The 22,699-nt window shown below is 33.4% G+C and overlaps 4 protein-coding genes across 10 annotated transcripts; 2 read left to right on the forward strand and 2 right to left on the reverse strand.

Annotated features, from left to right (window-relative positions):
- Nucleotides 1-152: 152 nt before the first annotated feature.
- Nucleotides 153-3,203, reverse strand: LOC105145922 (uncharacterized). The gene is given in 2 exon segments (XM_011055824.2): nucleotides 153-772; nucleotides 774-3,203. Coding segments are annotated over 2 exon segments (1,317 nt in total). The 5' UTR covers nucleotides 1,644-3,203; the 3' UTR covers nucleotides 153-325.
- A 487-nt stretch (nucleotides 3,204-3,690) lies between these two features.
- path (solute carrier family 36 member pathetic) lies at nucleotides 3,691-13,958 on the forward strand. The gene is made up of 9 exons (XM_011055752.2): nucleotides 3,691-4,076; nucleotides 10,142-10,177; nucleotides 10,340-10,428; nucleotides 10,545-10,643; nucleotides 10,854-11,004; nucleotides 11,110-11,231; nucleotides 11,311-11,859; nucleotides 11,960-12,126; nucleotides 12,216-13,958. Exons 2-9 carry the CDS (start codon nucleotides 10,169-10,171, stop codon nucleotides 12,458-12,460), a joined length of 1,431 nt encoding a protein of 476 aa, XP_011054054.1. The 5' UTR covers nucleotides 3,691-4,076; nucleotides 10,142-10,168; the 3' UTR covers nucleotides 12,461-13,958.
- Nucleotides 13,945-18,005, reverse strand: Rpb10 (DNA-directed RNA polymerases I, II, and III subunit Rpb10). 2 transcript variants are annotated; one of them, XM_087411476.1, is made up of 4 exons: nucleotides 17,340-17,492; nucleotides 15,771-15,930; nucleotides 14,773-15,000; nucleotides 13,945-14,249 (listed from the first exon to the last, which is right to left on the reverse strand). In XM_087411476.1, the coding sequence occupies exons 3-4, from the start codon at nucleotides 14,865-14,867 to the stop codon at nucleotides 14,141-14,143; spliced, it is 204 nt and encodes a 67-aa protein (XP_087267602.1). In that variant the 5' UTR covers nucleotides 14,868-15,000; nucleotides 15,771-15,930; nucleotides 17,340-17,492; the 3' UTR covers nucleotides 13,945-14,140. The 2 variants fall into 2 exon arrangements, with proteins under 2 accessions (XP_087267602.1, XP_011054047.1); XM_011055745.2 differs by lacking the exons at nucleotides 15,771-15,930; nucleotides 17,340-17,492 and adding an exon at nucleotides 17,872-18,005.
- On the forward strand, nucleotides 15,316-22,462 carry PAN3 (Poly(A) specific ribonuclease subunit PAN3). Of its 6 annotated transcripts, XM_087411472.1 has the most exons (10): nucleotides 17,854-17,991; nucleotides 18,667-18,722; nucleotides 18,884-19,148; nucleotides 19,226-19,486; nucleotides 19,587-19,962; nucleotides 20,059-20,175; nucleotides 20,258-20,497; nucleotides 20,664-20,946; nucleotides 21,204-21,558; nucleotides 21,623-22,462. In XM_087411472.1, exons 3-10 carry the CDS (start codon nucleotides 19,071-19,073, stop codon nucleotides 21,737-21,739), a joined length of 1,827 nt encoding a protein of 608 aa, XP_087267598.1. In that variant the 5' UTR covers nucleotides 17,854-17,991; nucleotides 18,667-18,722; nucleotides 18,884-19,070; the 3' UTR covers nucleotides 21,740-22,462. The 6 variants fall into 6 exon arrangements, with proteins under 6 accessions (XP_011054052.1, XP_011054048.1, XP_087267598.1 ...); XM_011055750.2 differs by lacking the exons at nucleotides 17,854-17,991; nucleotides 18,667-18,722 and adding an exon at nucleotides 15,316-15,459; XM_011055746.2 differs by lacking the exon at nucleotides 18,667-18,722 and having other exon boundaries at nucleotides 17,851-17,991.
- The last annotated feature ends 237 nt before the right edge of the window (nucleotides 22,463-22,699 follow it).

Here is a 22,699-nt window from a genome sequence, read left to right on the forward strand (position 1 = left end):
AAAAATAATTAAATAAAAAATTAAATTAAATTAAATTTAAAAATAATTACATAATTAAATAAGTAATTAAATAACAAATTTAAATAAAAATATAAATAATAAAAAATAAAAATTTAAATAATAAAAAATTTAATAAAAGAAAAAATCTAAAAAATTTAAATGTAAATACATGTTTATTACACAACAGTTGTATCAACAAACAAATGTATTAAAATCGAAAATTGACAATAAGAAAAGATATCGCTACAAAATTAATTCCTTAGATTTGTGCTTAGAATATTACGCTTATAAAAACTTGACTCTTGAATTTAAATAAAGAAGCGTTTCATTTTTTCTTCTTAATCTTCTTCTTAACCTCTTTCGGCAGTGCTCTTTTTTCTTTCGGCAATGCTTTTTTCTTTTCCTCTGTCTGCACATCTCTGGTCTCGTATCTAATCGGGGGCCTTCTGTCAGGTCCTTTCGGGGTTTTCATCTCTAGCTGTATGTCAGATTTCTCGCCAACTCCAACGAGGCCCTTCTTACCGATTCTCAAGACAAAAATATCATGGTCAGGATCAGATGGCTCGCCTGGTTTTGCAATAGACTCTGCGGCAACTGTTACTGTAGGTTTCTTTCTCTCAGGATCGTCACCATTGCCGAAGAGACCGGATACTTTAAGAACTATCGGCTTGCCGCAAGGCTGAAATGAATCACGATATTGAACAGAGCCTTTTGATGACTGAAAAATCAGAACTGAGCTTAGATGTCTAATCGAGGAATTATTTCTTAATTTTCTAAGTACATACTATATCCTTTAATTTTCTTTCAACCATCCCATCGATTCTTTTTTTTCTCATTTTCTCACTCCTCTTTTCAACAGCTTCTAATTTCCCACACGGTATACAAGGATACTTCTCTGGTATGCACACAGGACAAGTTATCGGTCTTTGAAGATCTTCGCAGAAATTTTCGAAAATATCAAGAATACGAGAGTCCACTTCACGACATTTGTACAATAAAATCTGATCAGCTTCTCCAGCGCCGAAAATAAATGTTGCAGGATCTTGTGCGATTGGTGCGTCAAATTCTGTGACAATCATCTGTCCGAGACCAGAGATTCTTACAAAAATATCCAGATTGCCCGACAAGTTACCATTATAAAGCAATGGCACTTGATCCTCAAACTCTTTGGATGTTGTAACATTATTTTTCCAGTCCTGTATCATCTCTATTCGCAAAGCCGCATACTGGCCGGACAAATCCAGCTCGCCAGTTCCTACTAAGACATCCGGTTTGATGGCGTCTGGCATCTGCTTCTTCACCGTCAATTTTAGGATCATTTTTGCAGCGCGGTTCATAGCCGCCTCAGAATTGATAGCGAACAGTACTGATTTTCCAACATTAAACACTTCAACTTCATTAATGATGCCTACCTGCGGTTGGAAAAGAGGATCTACCGGAGTGATCACTAGATCATTCTCATTTACGAAATCGAGGAATCCAAAATGGACGCTGGTAGGTACGAAAAACATCTGATTCAACTTGGTTAGGCGGTCGCCTGACGCCTGTTTAACGTATAATTCCAACAAAAGTAGGTAATGCTCCTTGCATACACTCGGGGAGGTTTGCTCATACACGAGCGTTTGGTTCTTTCCAGTTAACATTGTTGATTAAATATTTTTCAATATTACATAAGTAAGTTGCTCTTGTTGAACGATGGTTGGTTGGTTAATTTTAACTTGATTGCATAATAAATTTTTTCATTAAATGAACTATCTTTGAAATTGAATACTGTAATGCTAATATGTGGAAACTTCACTGGAGATAAATTTTAAATAGTGAGAAAATTTTGAAACATGATTGATCGAGAGATTATTGACAATGTTGACAGCTACGCTTGCCACTGACGTGTCAATGACTTGACACTGTTTCGTCTATCAAAGTTCAAGCTTCAAATAGGTCTTTTAAATGAAATGATTGACAGAAGAACGAACAAAAAAATAAGCATATTTATAATACAATTGATTTAATTAATAATTCATTACTGTTTACTGCAGATAGCAATTCGTGGATTTAGAAGAATGACGTAACTTCAGTGGAATTTAAAGTAAATATTAGGGTTACGTTTTGTATATTTTTAGAGCTCTCAAGCTACATTTATATACTTACGTTTTGAAAGATTTTAACTACTACTTTTAATTCAGTATAATTTCTATTTATTCTTGCAAAATCTTTATGTGGATACTTAATTAATTTCTTCTAATTTTAAATAGGATCTCTCAAAGATATCTTATATTTAAAATGTATTATTATACATATTTAATTACGTTAATTTTCAATTACAATTAATAAAATTGTTGACGAAAATGTAGAACAGAATACGAGCAATAGAGTTATCATTTTTATATAATTTTTCTGACACAGCAGCAAACTGTTGCATGCGCTCTTATCATATTACTGGTATGATATTCCGGATATTTAATTTCAGACATGGTTGGCGTTCTCATGTGAAACCTCTAATTTGTGGATCATTTTGACTGTCTTTATCGTTTATACACAAGTTAATGCCTGCCTTTTTCGTGACCTTGCCTATAATATCCATCCGACCAATTATTCGTACGATCAATGTTCGATTGGACAAAATTACGGTCCCGCCATCGCCTTACTAAGTGAAGACAAATTAACATTCTAGACGGCTATGAAGTTGAACTAAAGTATGTAATTGGCCTATTCTGTGACCTTAAATAATCGAAATTAAAACATTTGATTATGAGTTTCTGATAAAATTACAAAGCGTTCATTGTGTGAAACGTTTCGGAATAATTTTCTATTAAATATGTATTTAAGAATATTTTTTTTGCAGGTAATACTATAACTATGCGAGTTTCTTCAAGGAGAATTATATCTAATCAGCACTACGCGCTCATTCTGAACAGTCTATGTATGGACGTTGATTATACAATATTTATATTGACGGTAATAGCAAGAATCATGAATCCCACGCGCTCGTGTTGCACACGCGATAATGAACGCGCGCGGTATACGTTGTTGACGTCATCACGGATAACAGTACGTCACAATGGCGAACGTGACATAGGCTTGCCGAATTTCATCATGCGCCGGGTGCATTCAAATCGAGAAGTCAGCGAGCCACGTGCAGGCCAGACTTATTGTTAGACGTCTTCACGCGCCCGCCATTTCTGGCGCGTCACACGATACGGATTTAGGTGAGGGACGATGTGGAAGCTACAAGTTCACTTTTTTTTTTTTCTTTTTTTTCAAGTTGTCTCGTTTAGTTCCATATACAACGAAACGATACTCTGAAAAAAATGTACTAAATGTACTTTTAATAAGTCATTTGTTTGAATAGTACTTAATATATAATAACTAATAATATCTAAATATTTAATAAATATAAAGATATATTTATATTTAGATACAAAAACCATTAATTTGACTTAACTATCCTCTTTTTATTGAGTAAATAGTTACTGTAAGTTTAGTTTACTGTAAACGTTTAGTTGATACTATTCAAATAAATATTTATTAAAATTTAGTACACATTTTTTTCTCAGTGCAAATCGTTTTGACGATTAGATGAAATAGAAGACTTGATATTTCCTGAAAGGTCCTATAAAAATATAGCGCGATTATAAAAAATATAGTGTACTACTCGAGATACTCGAGAGACTGAGGATCATAATTTTGCAGGTAACAGTGGTTTTGTGTAAACCTCGGATTTGCGCCGCTCGCGAAGTTCCAAAGGCCGATCGGCGGGAATCGATAACGGTGGCCGAACGACGACCTCTGCCATAAAGCCTCGGAAGATGGCGATGGCGGCGGTGGCGAAGACACGGTGGTGAAGGAGGCGGTGTGGCGGTGGAAAGTAGCCAAGTAATGAAGTCGCGGCGGCAGTCGGCCGCGGTCTTTTGAACGATTCGTGGAACTATATAAGTACCGTATGAGAACAGCGCGCTCCGAAACTCGCGCCCATCAGACGATCCTGTACTCAGGAATGAGGTAACCGCCGGCGAGACGGGCTTGATTCTTAGGCATTCGCAACACGTAGAAACTATCATCGGCGAACTACTTGGCAGGTGAGCGTCACGTTCTTTCGATCGATTCTTCGATTTCTGCCTGTAGGTTGTGCCACGAGAACTTTGTCTGTATCCTGGGTCTTTCCCGCGTCGATATTTTCGGATCATCATTCATGCGCATGAGATCTTAACTGTGATAAATTTGTGGAATATTAGGATTTCAGGACAAAAAAAGTAAAGTATGTCACATTAAAAAAAGATATAGTAGTTGCGTAAAGCAAGCATAATTAAGGGACCTATATATATATATATATATATATATATATATATATATACAAAATTAATATATATTAAATGTGTATATATATATATATATATATATATATATATATATACACTCACACATACATATTTCTTATCTATAAGGAAATAGAAATTTTATTCTATTCTATTTTTATTTTTTCTTATAGATAAAAAATATGTATGTGTGCGAGTGTATATATGGATACATACACACAAAATTAAGAAAAATAAAAATGTAGTTACGAAAATGAATAATTATAAAAATTAAGTTAAATATTTTTGTTAAAATAAAAATTATTTTCCGTTTCTCATATTTGTTCAAGTCTGCAAGTTTATGGAATATGTTGTATAATATATAGTATTATATGTTATTGTTAGTGCACAATATATAGTGTTATAAATCATTATTACTGTAATGCTATAATCATTTTTAACATTATCGTTACGCAATATCACAATTAAATAGAAGATCATCAATTTGCCTATATCTCAAGTATTTCCCGATGTCACTAAGATGAGTCACGCGTACGAGTATAATATTTCCTTGAACGTAGCAGCTGCTCGTGAAAGAAACCACATAAAGTACTTCTATGGTCATGTTCGCAACTTCTATGGCCATGGCGTCTTTATCATTATACCAGTACATTTGCATGATGTAACGGCGTACTGATGTTTCGGACGGTCGCCGGCAGCCGCTCGCGCGTATTTCTTCCACGATATAGTCATAGAAAAGACGGCGTTATCGCTGCGCAAATTTATCGAAACGCAATAAGCTGACACAGGTGTGAGACTATAGACGTATCGAATGTACAGACGGGAAGGGAAGATAAGTTGACTTTTGAGGCAGGTAGCGGCTTTCGGAATCGAGTAATAAACCAGTTATGGATTCTACGATTAAAATTCGTAGTATATCACGCTTCTACGAAGGATGATGTTTATCATCAGATTCTCTCAGAATTGCTCAAAATGTAAATCTTTTCGAATTGGGTATACTTCTCGAATACGGATGCCAATATTTTGCAATTATAATACGTTAACACATTCTTTAACGTGTGAAATATCACGCCAACGTGATGTAGACCATTCACAATGACTGATTCAAAGAAAATTGCTGATTTGTAACATCTGAAATGGCAATTTCAAAATTGATATTACGTTTTTGTAGGAAGATACACTTGGACATTCATTCTAGGAAGTTAAGTCCAATAGCGAAAAGTTTTTGCGTGTATGATTTGTCCTATAAATGCCAAGTCGGCATTCATCGAATATATTATATTTAGCGACTTCCTACAGGTATCTTTAGCCCCCTAAGTATCTCATATCATTTCAATATTGCCTATCCTGAAATTTCTCGCGATTTTCTTAAATGTTTTATTGTTTGAACTTTTATAATTTTAATGGAAATAAAATAGGAAGTTTTTGCATATTTTCAATACCGTTTATCCAGATACGATGAATGTTAAAGTCAGATTATCTTCTTCTTAACAACTAATTAAGAAAAAGATAACATGACTTTAGCGTTTACCATATTTGAATCACGTTATTGCAAAAACTCCCTAACGACTATTACTAGCTATTATATAATAACGAATTCGGTTGGAATTATGCTCTAGTGCGTACCAGTGTGTATTAAAGTCGCGTGCAAATATTTCAAATTATAAAATATAGATTTTACTTTAACAGCACAATAAAATATATTGAGGATTTCATAATTTAATTCATTTTTGTATTTATATTAAACACACATTTTTATATCAATCTGTGCAATGGTTTTAATGTGCACCAGTGCACACCGAGTGCATCCAATCAAATTCGCTATTTGATCACATAAACATTTGATCACATCTGTCCATTATGAGAAAATATTGGGATAAATATTAGTTATTAATTGTAAATTCTCTCTCTCTCTCTCTCTCTCTCTCTCTCTCACACAGTCATTTGAGGACAAATAATGTATAGTTTATGCAATTTCAATACTGATCTGTGTTATTTCATCGACATAACTGCAGCGTCCGCCTTGTTTTCCACACTTAATTCGACGATTTATGAACCGTTTATCTTTGACCCGAGTATAATAAAATCAAAAGTTTTCAGTTATGGAGAACGCAACCCTTCAAGTGGTAACTTCTGATAAGATAGTCACCATATCAACTTGCATTTCTTCAACGACATTATTTGCAATTTGATGCGGTACTGTTGGGTTATCAATCAGTTCCTTAACGTGTGATATTATGTGCTTATTTTTTACGCTTTCAAGTAGAAATTTATTTTCAAGGGAAATTTATGTTATAGAAATGCCGTTTTATCTGTTTTTATTTTTAATTGTTTAAAATACAATTATTTTATTCATTATATAAATTTATTTAAAAACGTAAATGTTCAATATCGTATTCGCTGTTTTATTTTACCAAACCAACGTTACGTAACATTAGTATTCACGTGTTAAGCACACGAGACTTCGTTTTCTTTTTGCGATTTGCGCAAATGATTATCATATTTCTCGCGTGATCGGTGAACACGTTTAGGGACAAAATACAAAAGATGCTCTTGTAATTTCGAAAAGTCTTCCCTCTTCTTTGCGCATTTAAAATTAATTTTTTCAGAATTTGGCGACGAGATGATTAGCGTCACATGCGGTTAAATCTATTTGATTTTATATATAATACATGAAACGTATTTTGCTGTCTGATTATCTTGGAAGGAAGTCAAGATCAGTTCTGATATTATGTTTTAGGCATAAGATTAATCGCAATTAATAGGGAATTAAGTTCTAAGTTTAATGACCGACCTAGCAATTGTCAGATGAGTAAAAGAATCAACTAAGACGTTAATCAACTATGACATTAATTGCTCAAGCTTATTACGGTAACTTGAGTTTATCTGAGTTTATCTCTCGTAATTCATCTTTTTCTTCATTAGGTTATCCGCGTAATAAAGTCTTTCGATATCATTGTGGGATAAATAAGACAAACGGCTGTTGTTTAATTTCGAGTCGATCACATACAACAGATTAGATCATAGACCTTGTTCTATAACCTGAAGCTTTCTATTCCGTCGTGGGGGATCAAGGACTTTTTTTTGTACATCGATCTCCAATTCATTCATTTGATTATCTCGTGGGTTTAAATGCTATTTAGTGTAAAAGTTCCGTCACAGCCAATTATGTTCAGACCGTAATAACATCGATAATAAATAGTGAGAACAGATTATCACTTATGATAATGTTTGGCAAACTTTTGTGTGCTTTAAAGTATATACTCGATCTTAAATTATCACTGAAACAAAGATCAAATAGATGGATCATCCGTTTCATCCGTCCGTTCGATCATTTATTTTTTGTTATTTTCGCTAAAAATATATTCACGTGAAATATAAATACAATACTTTCGTGAAAACAAGTAGTATATCGCCGGCAACGATCATCGTGTCTCCTTGTATTTTCATGTTTTCCTCATAATTATGTATATATATCATTCATTTATTACAATGACATAATTCAAAATGACGACAAACGTCAGCTTATTTGCTAAAATGTGATTTCAGCGCGAAAAAAAGTCATTAGCTTATTTTAACACATAGAAAATTTGCACTCTGCTATGAATTCTCATTGTATTTCTTTTAGATCTTGTATGCATTATCTATGTTCATTATATTCCTTGAAAATACCAATCTTTTATCTATTAAAATAGCAGGAAAGCATAGAGTAAATATAACGACGAAATATAATAAAAAAACAAAACGGCTTGCTTGTAGAAAAATTTCAAGAATGTTCACGTCAATTTTTAAAATACTATTATTCGACAGAGTTTTCAAGATGTGATACGTTGAAGAGTTCTTCTCTGAAAACACCAAACGTGTAACTTCTTCGTTGTATCTGCCCTTTGCCCCTTCTAATAATTAAAGTATCAGATTATCGCATTTTATCAATGTCTGCACATATGTGCAATTGTTTACTTTATCCAAACAAAGTCGAGTTCACGAACTCGGAAGTGGTAAAGTTAACGCTCTTTCGTATCACATGTACAATACATTCTCGTTTAACATAATTGAATTGCGGCGAACACAACGCAATTTAAGTATCTAATCGTGCTTGACATTCTAATATGATTCTCAACACGTGAAAAAGCCAAAAATTTTACACGGAATCTAATCACTATTTTAAATTTTCTTGCATTTCTTTTCATGTTTATGTGTTTATGGCATTATTTCTTATTTCTAGTGTGTGTATTTCTTATTAGTTCTTTATTTCTAGTGTACACATTCATACATTATAACTGATAATTATTCGAAAAACGATAACGTAAATTAATATTAATAATATCAATATAATACAATATTAAGAGTAAAAATGATATTAGTATATTATCAATATTAGTATGAATAATATTAATATAAACAAAAAATTTTTAATTCAAAATTTTGCATGTGCCTACATTTTGAACAATACTTTCATTAAAGAAGTGACAATATGCGTAAGTTATATATAAATAATAAATAAACGAAAAATAAAAACTTTCTTTTAAAACAATATTTTATTCAAAAGAATAGCGTAAGAAAGATTTCACATTTTACTTAAAATTGTTTAGATTTATTTATTTATGTTGTCATTTTTTAAATAAAGGCATTGTTAAAATGTTGAGCTTTTACAATCATGCAAAATTAGAGCAAAAAATTTATAAAAAATTTTTATTTTTTGCGATTTTCTACAAATAGCAAAAAATAAACAAATCTCTACAAAGATTTTTTTCTTATCCAGTTTATCCATTTCTCCTAAAAAAAATTTTAATTTGGTATACCCTTGTATAAAAGTATGATATAAAAGTAATAAAAAAAATGACGAAATAATTAAAAATAATTAATTAAAATAATTAAAAATAATTACATTTTCCTTATCGTAAAAAAAGTAATATAAAAGTTACTTTTCTAATTATAATAACAATTATTAATTTATTAATACTAATATTATTAATACATTAATAATTATCATATTATTATATAATATAGTACAATAATGTTAATATTAATATCAATATTAATGGTAATATATTAATATTACCATTAATATTGATATTAATATTAACATTATTGTACTATATTAACATTAATATTAACAATATTAATTTATATTTTTATCATTTTTCGAATAATTGTCTGTTGTGAGTTATGACGCATATTCATGATTCAATGAGAATATTCAATGAGAAATGCATCTTGAATATGTTCTAATATTTCGGCAAGTTCAGATTAGTAGGCGTTTCTGTTCGCGTGCGTACACACATTAAGTTTTTCATTTCTTCGATTTATCTTAAATTGAAGATCATGACTATAATAATGATGACGATAACAAAAAGGTAGAATAATGTTAAGTGAATCATAATGTCCTTTTACAGTAGCGCGACAAATCCATGTATAGCCAGTAAAAACGCGTGAAGTGAACCGTAACAATTTTGCGTAAGAAATTTGCACATCTATTCACTTGTCATAAGCGAAAATAACGACACTGTCGATTGTAAGCAGGAGTTATCTTATATGTGCTGTTTTTTTACATCACAGACGTTTCAAAGTTCAAGGTGTGTTCAAAGATAAGAATATACGTATAATGAACTTAATCTATACAAATATCGAGAGGAATCTGTCACTTTACTGAAACCGTAATATTTTAAAGATGCGCAATAACGTCAATATAATGTATAATAATAATGTAAAATGATGAAGTATATAAATAAAATTTGTGTTATAATAACGTACTTATAAATTTGCGTTTTAAATTTTGACAAAACAATATAATCAAAATATTGATTGTTTTGTTGTTCATATTTCAGGTGACGCGCAAATAATACATCAACAACATGTCTACGGTAAGCATCCATTTCGCAATATAATTCTGTTATTGCATATATTTATAATTTATTCACATCTTTATTTGCATCATAATTATCTTGCGCAACTCATTCACGCTATTGATGTCATCTCATCTCATGTCATTACAATAAACACTTCATTGTATCTTTTTAACATAGACCAACGCAAACGAGAAGCCACCGACAGAGTTGGATACCTTCCTCCCCCAAGATGGATCCAATCTTAAGGATGGCGTTCTGTCTGCTAAGTAAGACTCCGATTAATTTTATTGAAAATATTAATCGAGAGAACAAAATGTGATTTATAATGCGCAAACGTACGAAATGCGAATTGCTAAAAGTTTTGTATTCATTTAACTCTCAGATATATAGTACAAGTTGCTCCACGTGATGTTGAAGTCACACTGGGCGATAAGAAGAGTTTCGATCCCTTTGCGGAACGCAAAGTCGATAATCCGACAACGTAAGAATCAACGTCATTCTTTTAATAATAATCTCGTAATACACACGCATATACACATAAATTTAGTTTTATCTTTGTTTTTATGTACTCTTTTATATTTATAAAGCGAATTTTGTGATATATACTATATATTTTTATTTTAGTTGTTAATTTTTAATGATTTGGATTGATGTGATTAATGTGTGAACAATTATATTATGATATTTTCAGGGATTGCGACACGTTAACGCACTTATTAAAAGCTTCTCTTGGCACTGGAATACTAGCTATGCCCATAGCTTTTAAGAGTGCTGGACTACTTTTAGGTATCTTTGCCACGATACTTGTTGCATTCGTATGCACGCATTGCGCATATATTTTAGTGAGTTTCTAGAGATAAAGATTCATATTTAGTCGTGTAATTATCACTATAGATAACTTGATTTCATCTTTCATAAGCTAGGATTGATTAACGTCTCATTTTCAGGTCAAATGTGCGCATGTGCTCTATTACAAAACTCGAAAAGCGGAAATGGGATTTGCTGAAGTTGCCGAAACAGCTTTTAGTATCGGACCGCAATGGGCGAGAAAGTTCGCGAAACCTTCCAGGTTATTAACTTTGTTTTTCGAACATATGATTAATTCTTTAGCAATTTTTTTAATTAGCGAATTTCTCGTTTGTTTATAGATATCTCATACAGATTAGTTTATTTACTACATATTACGGTACCTGCAGTGTGTATGCAGTAATCGTGGCCGCTAATATTAAACAGATTATCGAGCATTATCAAGATGTTAATGTTGGCGAATACAACATTCGTTTGATCACTGCTTATTTGCTGGTACCGCTGATCCTTCTTAGTTGGATACCCGACTTGAAGTATCTCGCGCCAGTTTCGATGGTGGCGAACATTTTTATGGGAACAGGATTGGGAATAACATTTTATTATCTCGTTTGGGATTTGCCGCCATTGTCCTCAGTGCCTTTAGTAGCTACAATCGAAAGCTTCCCGCAGTTTTTCAGCATCACTATCTTTGCTATGGAAGCGATTGGCGTAGTGATGCCTCTGGAGAACAGCATGAAGACGCCGCAACACTTTGTAGGAATTTGCGGAGTTCTCAACAAAGGAATGTCTGGTGTTACGCTTGTATATATTTTTCTTGGGTTTCTCGGATATGCTAAGTATCAGGATGAGACGCTGGGTAGCATCACTCTAAATCTACCAACAGAAGAAATGTAAGAGTTTAATTTGACAGAATTGTAAAACTTTTAGTCTTATAATAGCATATATCATTCAATTTGATTTTCTACATCTCTATCGGTAACTACTTTACAGAGCGGCACAAGTTGTGAAGATATTGATTGCCTTAGCCGTCTTTTGTACTTTTGGTTTACAATTCTACGTGTGCCTCGATATTGCATGGAACGGTGTAAAACATCGTTTTAAGAAGAAGTCGCTTTTAGCCAATTATTTCGTAAGGACGGTGCTAGTAATAGGCGCAGGTATGTGTGTATTCAGATCTTATATACATTCTAAAAATATCTTTTAAGTACAAAATTGATGATGTATTATGGAATAACTATTCATACAGTTCTCCTTGCTGTGGCCGTGCCGACAATCGAACCGTTTATCGGCCTAATTGGTGCATTTTGTTTCTCCATTTTGGGCCTTCTTATTCCGGTCTTTATTGAGACCGTAACTTACTGGGATGTCGGCTTCGGACCGGGAAACTGGGTAGCCTTGAAGAATATAATTATATGCGTGATAGGTCTGATGGCATTAATATTTGGATCACGTAGTGCTATAATGGATATAGTAAAATTGTACAAAGCTTGATAGACAAAACATTTTCCGTTTTTTATCTAGTACAAATATTTCTATGATATACAACAAAATTTTCTATCAAATTTAGATCTATCCATGGTATGACTAACGGTGTTAAATATATTATATACTTGCAGGTAGATTTTATTGGAATTTCACAGAATCGAATGTATTTAAATTGTATATAGGTCAAATTTTCTGATATATTTTTGAGATTTCAGACTCTTATAAATATGAATTTTTTTTAGATCCACGCTGATTTTAATAGGGTCTTTTTATAGAAAATCAGTATATTTTTTTCTATACTTATATAAATAGAAAAACTTATAAAATTTTTTGACTAATTTTTAAAATAACATACGGATATTTTATAGGACAGAAATTAAAAGCAGATTTAGATTTAGGGGCAACAGCAGTATTCATTTAACAGAAAATGCAAAATAATGAATTATCGTGAGCGTAATGTGCGAATGTATCCTAAAGAATGCGTGAAGTTTCTGTAGGAAATAATTGTTATATTATTGGAATGTTTTGTTATTTAATTTTACATAAAAGTTCTGCATACAAAATTGTAATTAAAGAAGTTTTAGGCTAATTTATCAATTTATATAAATTATTTTTACAATCTTATAGAAAGATATGAATAAAGTAGCATGTTTAAATTTTATTTAATAAAATTTATTAAATAAAATTTAAACATGCTACTTTATCCATATCTTTCTATAAGAAATTTTATTAATTTCGTTCAAATGTTGCAATTTAATATTATATTAATTTATATTTTAATATTTGTTATTTTAATAATTTGTATTTTGCAAAATTATTATATAAAAATTAATATATTTTTATGAAAATTGGAACCGTAAAAACTACAGAGTTTGCATAAAATGAATGTGTGTTATCTGTGAAAAAAAATATATTGCTCAAGCAAAGTGTATCACACAGCCTTCCTGCATTGCATTTAGAATTAACATCAAAATATACTTTTCCGAATTGATATATGTATAATGTAATAAGACAAGGCAAAACGTTGCATATAAGAGTGATAGCATATTGAAAACAACCAATCAAATTTGGATCCAAATGCAATTTCCTGCATATATAATAACAGTAGCTTACTTAGAACAGTTAACCAAATTTGGATTCAAATTCACTCTTCTACATTCGCGGAAACGTTTCATCTTGTATTTTTACATCATAGATTATATAGGAGACATGTAATGTACCGTTTCTCCTCTTTTAGCGGATGAAAGTTTGTATCAATATAAATGAAACTTTTGCTATTTGTAACGCATTGCACTGGCTGAAGTTATATAAAATATAAATGATTTTACATTTTGTAAAGACAGCTTTATTCCTCAAATAATTTTTCCATTTTTTGTCTTACATGAAATATCATGGATGTAATATTGTAATATGAGATTTTACATAAAATATCAATGTAATAGAATTATGTTTTGTTATCATCACCAATTAAAAGATAAATAATTTGAACATTTTACAAATAAAACATTTTTTATTTTTTTCCTTGTAAACTTATAAGCTATATTATTAAAATATAAAATATTAAGACTATACAATAGAGTAACTTTAATTGTTTTTTCAATATATATTATAGTTACATATACACAGTCAGGTATCTTGTAAATGCTCCAAAAAAGATCCAATTAATGTCGGCATAACAAATAAAATTTATTTCTCTAGCGGTGCATAGTTAAGTAATTTTTCAATTAAATCTACATGTCCAAGCAGCATCCTACGACAGCAGTATCTTTTCAAACCTAGCGCATCCAAAGCATCTCTGTAACATACATATCATCTTTATAATCCTATCTTTTTGTCGTTTTAATATATTTTATCTATATATAGGCAAATTTTTAAATCTATTGATCGATCAACTGCATTATACATAAATACTGTTTTTACAGATTAAAATTGCATTTGTGCTTAATTCGATAAATTAATCATTAGCTGCATTCAGCAGAACATTTATTTTGTAACTGTTGGAAGTTTTCAACAGACAATCATAAAACGGTTGCGAAACTGTCGTGTTCTGCAGCCAATGACTGCATTCAGTAGAATGTTTATTTTGCAACTATTAAAAGTTTCTTCACTGAGATAGAATAATTTCTCTAGACTTAAAAGTATAAATAGTATAAAGAAATATAGTCGCAAAATAAATATTCCGCTAAACGCGGCTAATGAATTAAAAAACTCGTTTATTATCGTTAAAATAAAACAAAAGATGACTTAATTATTAAAAAAGGCACTCGTCAATTGATGATTCAGTTTCGAGGTTAGAAATAAAAACAAAACGCTCTTACCCTTCGGTATACTCCGCTTGAAGAAGTCCCAGATATGCTTCCCATTTATTTCCAATGACTTTTCCGCAGGTGAAGCATCGCACAGGAATGATCATCGTGATAACTCTTGATTTGTAGCTTGATTTCTTATGTTTTTCGCAACGACAATCTGAATTCCATGCACATGGAACGTCATAAAGCTTCGTTATATTGGAAGCGCCATTGCAGTGCAGTCAAGTGCAGTTAAATCTGCGAAAAGGTTCAATAAAAGGTTGCCACATCATTTTCAAAACTAGAATTTACAGGTCAAATACCCCGGACTTTCGCTTGCAAGCATACAAAAAAATGCGCGTTAGGCTGATTAGCCTGACTGCGTTAAAAAAATTGCTAATTGTAATATTTAATCATACCTAATTTCTTAATTATTATAATTAAATATTTTACGTAACTATTAATTAAAAGTGTTATATTTTAAATAAATAATTGAAATTTGTAGAAAATGGACAAGAAAAGCAAAATAATATCTAGTAATAATAAGTTTTGCAGTTGGTAATCCAAATGATTAAGCATATTGACAAAAATAAGACGATCGAATATGATCGCGGTTGAGTTTCTATAAATTGTTGAGAAATTTTTTTATTTTGTCATCCATCAGACGAAATAAAGACGCGAATGCCTTTCGAGAGAACGGCTAGATGTATCGACAAGGTATTTATTAATTTATCCTTCAACTTATAATTATTAAGATGTAAACTATAGTTATATACTAGTTTATCATAGATTATCTTATATCTAAAACCGTCTTAAATATGTCTTAAGATAATTATAAGTCAATCATGCTTATATAAAACGGTCATAAGCCAATCACATTTAATTATTATATTTATATTTTTTAATTTTATTAAGATGGTTTTGAAATAAGAACGCACTATTGAGTACCGATCGTAAAAAACTAAAAAATTGACATGGGCGCAAGTAGAGATTTTTCTCAAAAGTGGTAACAATACAACAATGCTCACTCTATTGTTTCGGAAATTTCGGCGTTTTTTAAATAAACTCCAGCTTGAAAAAAAATTGTGCGTGGCGGGAGAGCTAAATCTGATGCCCTTTTTAGAAGTAGCTTTCTTTCTCTCTTTTCGAGATGAAGAGAAAAAGAGGCGACAAATAAATGATGCATAGCTGAAAAGAATAGACCTTTTGCTTTAAAAATGAGTTATATGAGAAAGCAATATTTTAAAAAACAATACTATACATATAATTGCATTTAAAAAAATTAAAGTTTTCAATTAGTTAATGTTTTTCTCATTCTTTTGTGAGTGTATAATTGGATTATTTTATATAATGTATATTTTCGAGAAATAAATGTATGTGTCGCACTTGCATGCCCCCTCCCCCCTTTCTCTGGGCCGTTCGCGATCATTAGTATAGATTAAAATTTAGATTAACTCATAATAATATAACACTTATTTTATTATTCCTTATTATCCTGATGTTTCGTAGACAGATGTTCGGTAGATCGATTTATGGTCGTGTCTTTAGAAAAGACAATTAAATTAATTGCTCACAAAAGGACTGTCATCGAAAGTAAAGTACATTTAATTAATGTACTTTAAATATGTTGTAATTGCAGGGCATCAAAAAGTATTCATATTTTATTATCTGCTACTATTTCAAAGTTTAGAAACAAAACATTTAAAAAATAATGGATTTTTTATTTTGAGTTAATATTTGCAAAATTATGAAATATATGTATAAAAAAATGTCTTATACAATTAAAAGTTTTGTAGTACTTCATATTCTTAATAACGGTGTCAAATTTTTTAATTTATTCCTAGGGGTTAATTTCGATTCCTAAACTTTGAGATAAGCAATTAAATAAATAAATTTAGTATAATAAAAAAGGGGCTACGAGCCAAAAATTATATTATTTCATTAGTAATTACAACAAAAAGATATATTGAACATAAATTTGTCAAATTATTCAACGTAAATTTGAAATTTTGAAAGAATTTTGAATATCAAATGTTTCATTGTAAACGGATAAGGATTGTTTCTATTAAAATAATGAAGCAAATTTATCAAGATATAATAACTCATAGAGATAATGCATTATAGAATTAATGACAGTTTAATTATATAACGATCACCGAGATATTATATTCAAATTTTTAATTTAGTCAAAGTTAAATTATATAAATTACCTTCATATTAAGAGAGTCTGATACAGAAAGTGCAATTAAGTTTTTTGCAATTTATATTATAGGCAATAACGATCAGAATTAAAGTTATTGTTATTACGTCGGTGCTTTAGGATCGTTGTGACATTCAAAGAATTATAAACGTTATGAGAATGTTAAGGAAAGAAATTTTCTGAAAAGGAAATGTGTTAAAGAAGGGACATATGATAATATTATTTAATGCTCCACAACATATCCAAATGTAAGCGCATCAAAATCAGTTCCCTTAATTACTCACTGTAACGCAGTCATTTGTTAAAATTCATGAATGAATCAATCAATGAATCTCATTATTAATTCATTTTAATAAATTAATCATTTCATTTTATGAATCATTTCATCCTTGTTTACCAGTAAATTAATCATCCGTCTCTCGCTAGAAAATGCCATGTCAACAAAAATTGTATCGATGATCGATAATATTTGCATAGCAACGAGCATGATCCATGTACGCGGTACGCCACACTTCCTGACACGGCCGCCATTTCTCCGTGTCGAGTACACACTGAACTCCGAATAATCCGAACCGAACTCCAAAGTGGAGCCGCGTCGCGGGTCGCGGGTCGCGGAACAGCTGCGATCGAAGGGGCCGCGATGGCTGGCGGGAGCGCACGCTTTCGCGAAAAGGGGGGCGACCGTCGACCGATGGAGTTGCGTGATGAAGGGGGATAGGAGGAACGAGAGGAGGAGGAAGAGGAGACCGCGTCGCGATCCGGATACTTAGTAGTGGTGATAGGCACGCACACGAGTAGTGGAGAGGAAAGAAGCCTGCGATAGGGGAGAGAATGAGGAGAGAACGAGAGCTCGCGTCGTAAACACGAATGCACGAACGCACGCACGCACGCACGCACGCACGTACGTATTCATTCCCGCACGTACATACGGCAGCACGGCCAGCCGGAGCAGATGGAGTGGACTGTGTGCTTTCTCCTTTATCGCCCGCTGAATGGAGGCATGCTGTGAATACTGTACGGTGCACCGCCACGCTCCTTGGATCTTCGCTGTAAGAATCGCGCGTCATCGGGCACAGTGACCGAGGGGGGAAAGAGAACGACGGTTCGTCCATCTGTCTATTCATTTGATTCGCGGCGGCGAGGTGGCCGCGGCGGAATTTCCGCGCGCCGAGTAAAAACGGCGGCGCGACGCCGCGACGCGACGTGACGCGACGCGACGCGACGCGACGCGACGCTACGCGGTTAATGGGCGAGCGGAGCGGCGCGGGCGCGCGGTGACAGCGCGAATCGGTTGGGTTATGTCGGCGGTCGCCGTCGTATCCCGACATTCCCGACGTCCCCGCGTTCCAATCGTTGACGAACGTTCCTTAGGCTCGCCTTGGATCGAGCCAAGTCGAACGGAATCAACGGAGCGGAGCGTCGCGTTGCCCGCGTCGCGCGCCTTCCGTCGCGTCGGCCTGTTGTCAAAATCAGCTGCCATTGCTGACTTCGGTGCTCCTTCTCTTTTCTCTATTTTCATTCGCCATGAAAGTCGTCGCGTCGGCGATCTCGTTGTGCCATAGCGTACGCTCTTGATCCCCCTGAACGCTCCTCTTTTGCGATTCACTCTTCTTCGTTTCGTCTTTTCGTTATCGTGACCTCGGAGAAAAAAGTGCCAATTAAGTATCGCGAAGATTTTCTTTATATACGATCGATTTATTGTCAAGATACATTGTTTTGCCTAGATTTGCAGCCGTTGAATCTTTTATCCTTTGGGAGAATTCATTTTCGTGAGATAAACGTAAGAACGTGATGTATTATATACATAAAGCTTGACAAAGAGAGTCTAGACTGACAAAGAATTTATTGAATGAATGTTAATATATGTTTAGAAGCATATATTTATTTATATTCATATAATTCACTCAGTTTTTATTCATAATGTTTGAGAATATGTTGCAGGCTCGGAAGGCTGGAACCTCGATTTACAGCAGCAAAGCAAAGAAAAGAAAACGTCAAGATAGAATATTTATAAAAGTTAATGTGAGTAAGAAGAGAAGTAAGTGGATAGTGAATTTGTTAAGGACAATATAGAGAGTAAGGGTAAAAGATAAGTACGAAAGTGGTAAATGCAGTGGCTGAAGAAGCGATGGACCCATCGTTGTTTGTCGCATACACTCCTCAAACAAATGGAGTTCCATCGGAGTCCAAGCTTGCTACCTACATGGTAATTCTTTGTATTAATGGAAATAAAATTATCTTGGAAATAAAATTATCGGATATGTATAAATACGTCTTATACAGAATCATCAAAGTCCTGGCATAGGCTTGAGCACAAACTCAATGACCAAGCATTTGTCCAACCTTTCTCTGGACTCACAAAAGAAGGTAACTGCCAGTCCCGAATTTGTGCCAGGAAGAGGCCTTACGGGCAGCAATAGTAGTTCGCCGAATCTCTTTAACAACTCTTACACCCATTCGCAAGAAAATGTAGGTGGCACAACATACTTCTATTTTGGGAATACCAGTAGCGACGTTGTCGGATCTGAGGATGGCACTGAAGCCGTAAGTCCAAGTCTTGACTTGCTTTATTGCCTGTTTTACCTACTTAACTGAGAAGATATAATAAGAAGATTTTGCACTGTTTTTTTATCTTTAATATTAGATTGGACCCGTAGCAACGGGACAGATTGGTTACGTCTATCCGGGTACACCTTCACATCTACAACCTGTGAAAACGGCAAAACCACCTTCTTCTAATAATTCCTCTGCTCCCTCCACACCTCCCCCTCAGGTTGCTCCCAGCTTCTTTGTCAGTGAAAACTTGCGACTGGACATCCTGCAAAAGAACGCATTGACATTGGCACAGCCCGATATCGTACGATTTCCTGACTTACCTAATGAAGTTGACAATTATCACGAACTATGTCCTCTGGAGCCAATTCATAAACCTGCTTCGACGGTTCTTGGATATCAAACTTCCACATACAAGGCCACCAGTATCAAGACTGGCACTCGATACTGTTTACGTCGTATTCACGGTGAGTTTAAGTTTTGACTCAAGAATTTTACTAATAAATATCACAGAATATTATCAGCTTGGCACTTTATATTTTGCTCGAACTTGATGCTTGTAGATTTTCGACTCGCCAACACCAAGTTTATGGTACTGGTTGACATGTGGAAGCGATTGTCACATACAAATCTAGTTCAGCTGAGAGAAGTTTTTACCACCAAGGCATTCGGTGATCATTGTCCGTATTTCAGATGCACTTTCATTTATTTTTGTCATCACTTATGCATATCGCACTCTCGCCGAATTAATTTTTTTTCCAGCCATGGTTTTTGTATACGATTATCACCCTGCCTCGGAGACATTATTGAATAAACATTTTGCCTCAACTGAGCTTAACGGTTACACCGATCCGTTCTCGTCGGATCCCAATGCACCACGGCCTTATAGTCATACCAAGAACACTATTCTAAGACAGCAACATAGTAGCATGCTACCAGAAAGTGTTATTTGGAGCTACATCATTCAACTCACTGCCGCATTTCGTGTTATTCATGCCGCTGGTTAGTATATACTATTTCGTTATCCTTATTTTTTCTGCCTTAAAGAACCATAAATATTTTATAACTTGTAACTTCGTATCCGCAAATTTTGAAATTTTCGTTTTATTTAATTCCTCTTGCTAATTTAATTCTGTAATAATTAATTAACTTGACCTACGTTTTACAGGTTTGGCATACAGATGCTTAGATCCCACCAAGGTATTACTTACATCACGGACACGACTTCGTTTGAGTTGTGTCGCCATTCCAGATGTGGTCACTTTCGATGGAAACACTACAAATCCACTTACCCTCATCCCACATTATCAACAAGAAGATTTAGTAGCACTTGGCAAGCTAGTCTTAGCACTGGCATGTCGAAGTCTTATCGCCGTCCATCGCGACAATATGTCAGCCTCCATCGAGCTGATTACACGTTCCTACTCCACCGACCTTCGAAATCTTATTCTGTAAGTTTGCAACCCTGACAATTGATAATCGTAATTACTTGATTTAAAAATTATTAAGTGTAAAGCTTTAGTAATCCACGAAAAGAATCTTCAACGTATATCTCAAATTTATTATAGTTAGTATGAGTTTTGTTTATACAAACATGCTAATGTGTTGATGGACAGAGCAGAAGAAAATTATAATTTCTAATTTCATTGTGATCCATTCTACAGTAACAAATTAGAAATATTTTAAATATAGTATGACACATTTTTAGGTACTTGCTGTCGAATCAATCCCGTAAGAGTGTCACGGATCTCATGCCAATGATTGGTGCAAGATTTTATACACAGTTGGATGCCGCCCAGTTACGATTGGATGTTCTGGAGAACGAACTTGCCAAGGAACTAGAAAACGGACGATTATTTAAATTGCTGGTCAAATTAGCAACCATCAACGAAAGGCCGGAGCTTAATATGGAACCTACGTGGGCAGAGACGGGCGATCGTTATATGCTCAAATTGTTTAGGGACTATGTATTTCATCAAGTCACAGCTGATGGAAGACCTTGGCTGGATCTTGCGCATGTTGTATCTTGCTTGAATAAACTCGATTCGGGTTCACAGGATAAGGTAATGATTCTTAACACTTTCGGAATGTGTGTACATAAAGTAATCTTAAAATGTACCATTACAGATATGCCTCATGTCTCGAGATGAGCAGAGTGTTTTAGTAGTAAGTTACGCAGAGCTACGACAATGTCTGGAAACGTCATTTGATGAACTGGTACAATCTACGAAAGATGCTGTTTAAGGATATGTCCTCAATAGCGCATACTCCGAACCATAAATGTGATATCATCACTTAGCGGTACTATCATTTTACTCTTTATCGCAACGCTGGAGAGTGAGAACTGTCGAATTGTGTTTGGTGATATAAGAAATAACGCGCAACTCAGTTTTGTATACATAATTTTGATCGTCGAATTAATTAAGTACGAACGCATTACAAATGCGTTGCATTTAGAATGTAAGATGTTAAATTTTCGGGTCTTTAAATCTTAAGGATTAATAGGGTCCTTAAATCTTTTTGGGTTTTTGGATTTTCCAGTTTGGATCTTAGGATCTTTAGACATAGGAATTCTTATTTATATTGATAAATTTTTGATTTAATCCCGGATTTCAAAGTGTCAAATTTTGCGATTCTTGAAATTCTGATTCAGCTTAATTTTTAAATTCTTATGTCAAACGATCCTTGGATCTTTGGAGTTTTGATCTCTTGGAAGTGGCGAAGCGTGAGTCTTGAAGGGTATCATGTGATTTCGCGAATCAGCGAGGATTTGGATTCGCTATAAAGCCCATTACGGTACTATACAAAAATTGTACACAACTTAACAATGCAGTAAACTCATAAGGAATCTTAAGACAACACCTAAACACGCTTGGTGTCTAGGATAGAGATCTTAGTTTTTAGGATACAGCATTAATGGTAAGCATTAATTTTGAAATAAATGTTTATTTTTGAAAGCAATCCTAATTAACGTTGTCATTATTTCTTCCTTATCACCAAAATAATTCTAGAATCCCGTCATTCCTTTTTAATCACAATGTTTTGAGAAAGTATGCTTAATGCCCATTTATATTCTTCAACATCAGTGTGCTAAAATTTTTAATTTTTAACGATAAAGGCTCAGTAATAGACTCTAATTTCATTTTGAAACATCCTGTATAACTCTCTCATAGTTCTATTTCTATTTATCCAGTCGCCTTTCTC

The sequence above is a fragment of the Acromyrmex echinatior genome, chromosome 11 (assembly GCF_024713525.1).
Source record: "Acromyrmex echinatior isolate Ae372 chromosome 11, ASM2471352v2, whole genome shotgun sequence".
NCBI lineage: Eukaryota > Metazoa > Arthropoda > Insecta > Hymenoptera > Formicidae > Acromyrmex > Acromyrmex echinatior.

Coding starts and splice junctions, on each gene's coding strand:
- path (XM_011055752.2), top strand. Junction 10,429..10,544: donor GATGGCGTTCTGTCTGCTAA/GTAAGACTCCGA, acceptor TTTAACTCTCAG/ATATATAGTACAAGTTGCTC. Junction 11,860..11,959: donor AATCTACCAACAGAAGAAAT/GTAAGAGTTTAA, acceptor ACTACTTTACAG/AGCGGCACAAGTTGTGAAGA.
- PAN3 (XM_011055750.2), top strand. CDS start 19,071: ATGGACCCATCGTTGTTTGTCGCATACACTCCTCAAACAAATGGAGTT. Junction 19,487..19,586: donor CTGAGGATGGCACTGAAGCC/GTAAGTCCAAGT, acceptor CTTTAATATTAG/ATTGGACCCGTAGCAACGGG. Junction 20,176..20,257: donor CAAGGCATTCGGTGATCATT/GTCCGTATTTCA, acceptor TTTTTTTTCCAG/CCATGGTTTTTGTATACGAT.
- Rpb10 (XM_011055745.2), bottom strand. CDS start 14,867: ATGATCATTCCTGTGCGATGCTTCACCTGCGGAAAAGTCATTGGAAAT. Junction 14,250..14,772: donor CAAGCGGAGTATACCGAAGG/GTAAGAGCGTTT, acceptor TGTATGTTACAG/AGATGCTTTGGATGCGCTAG.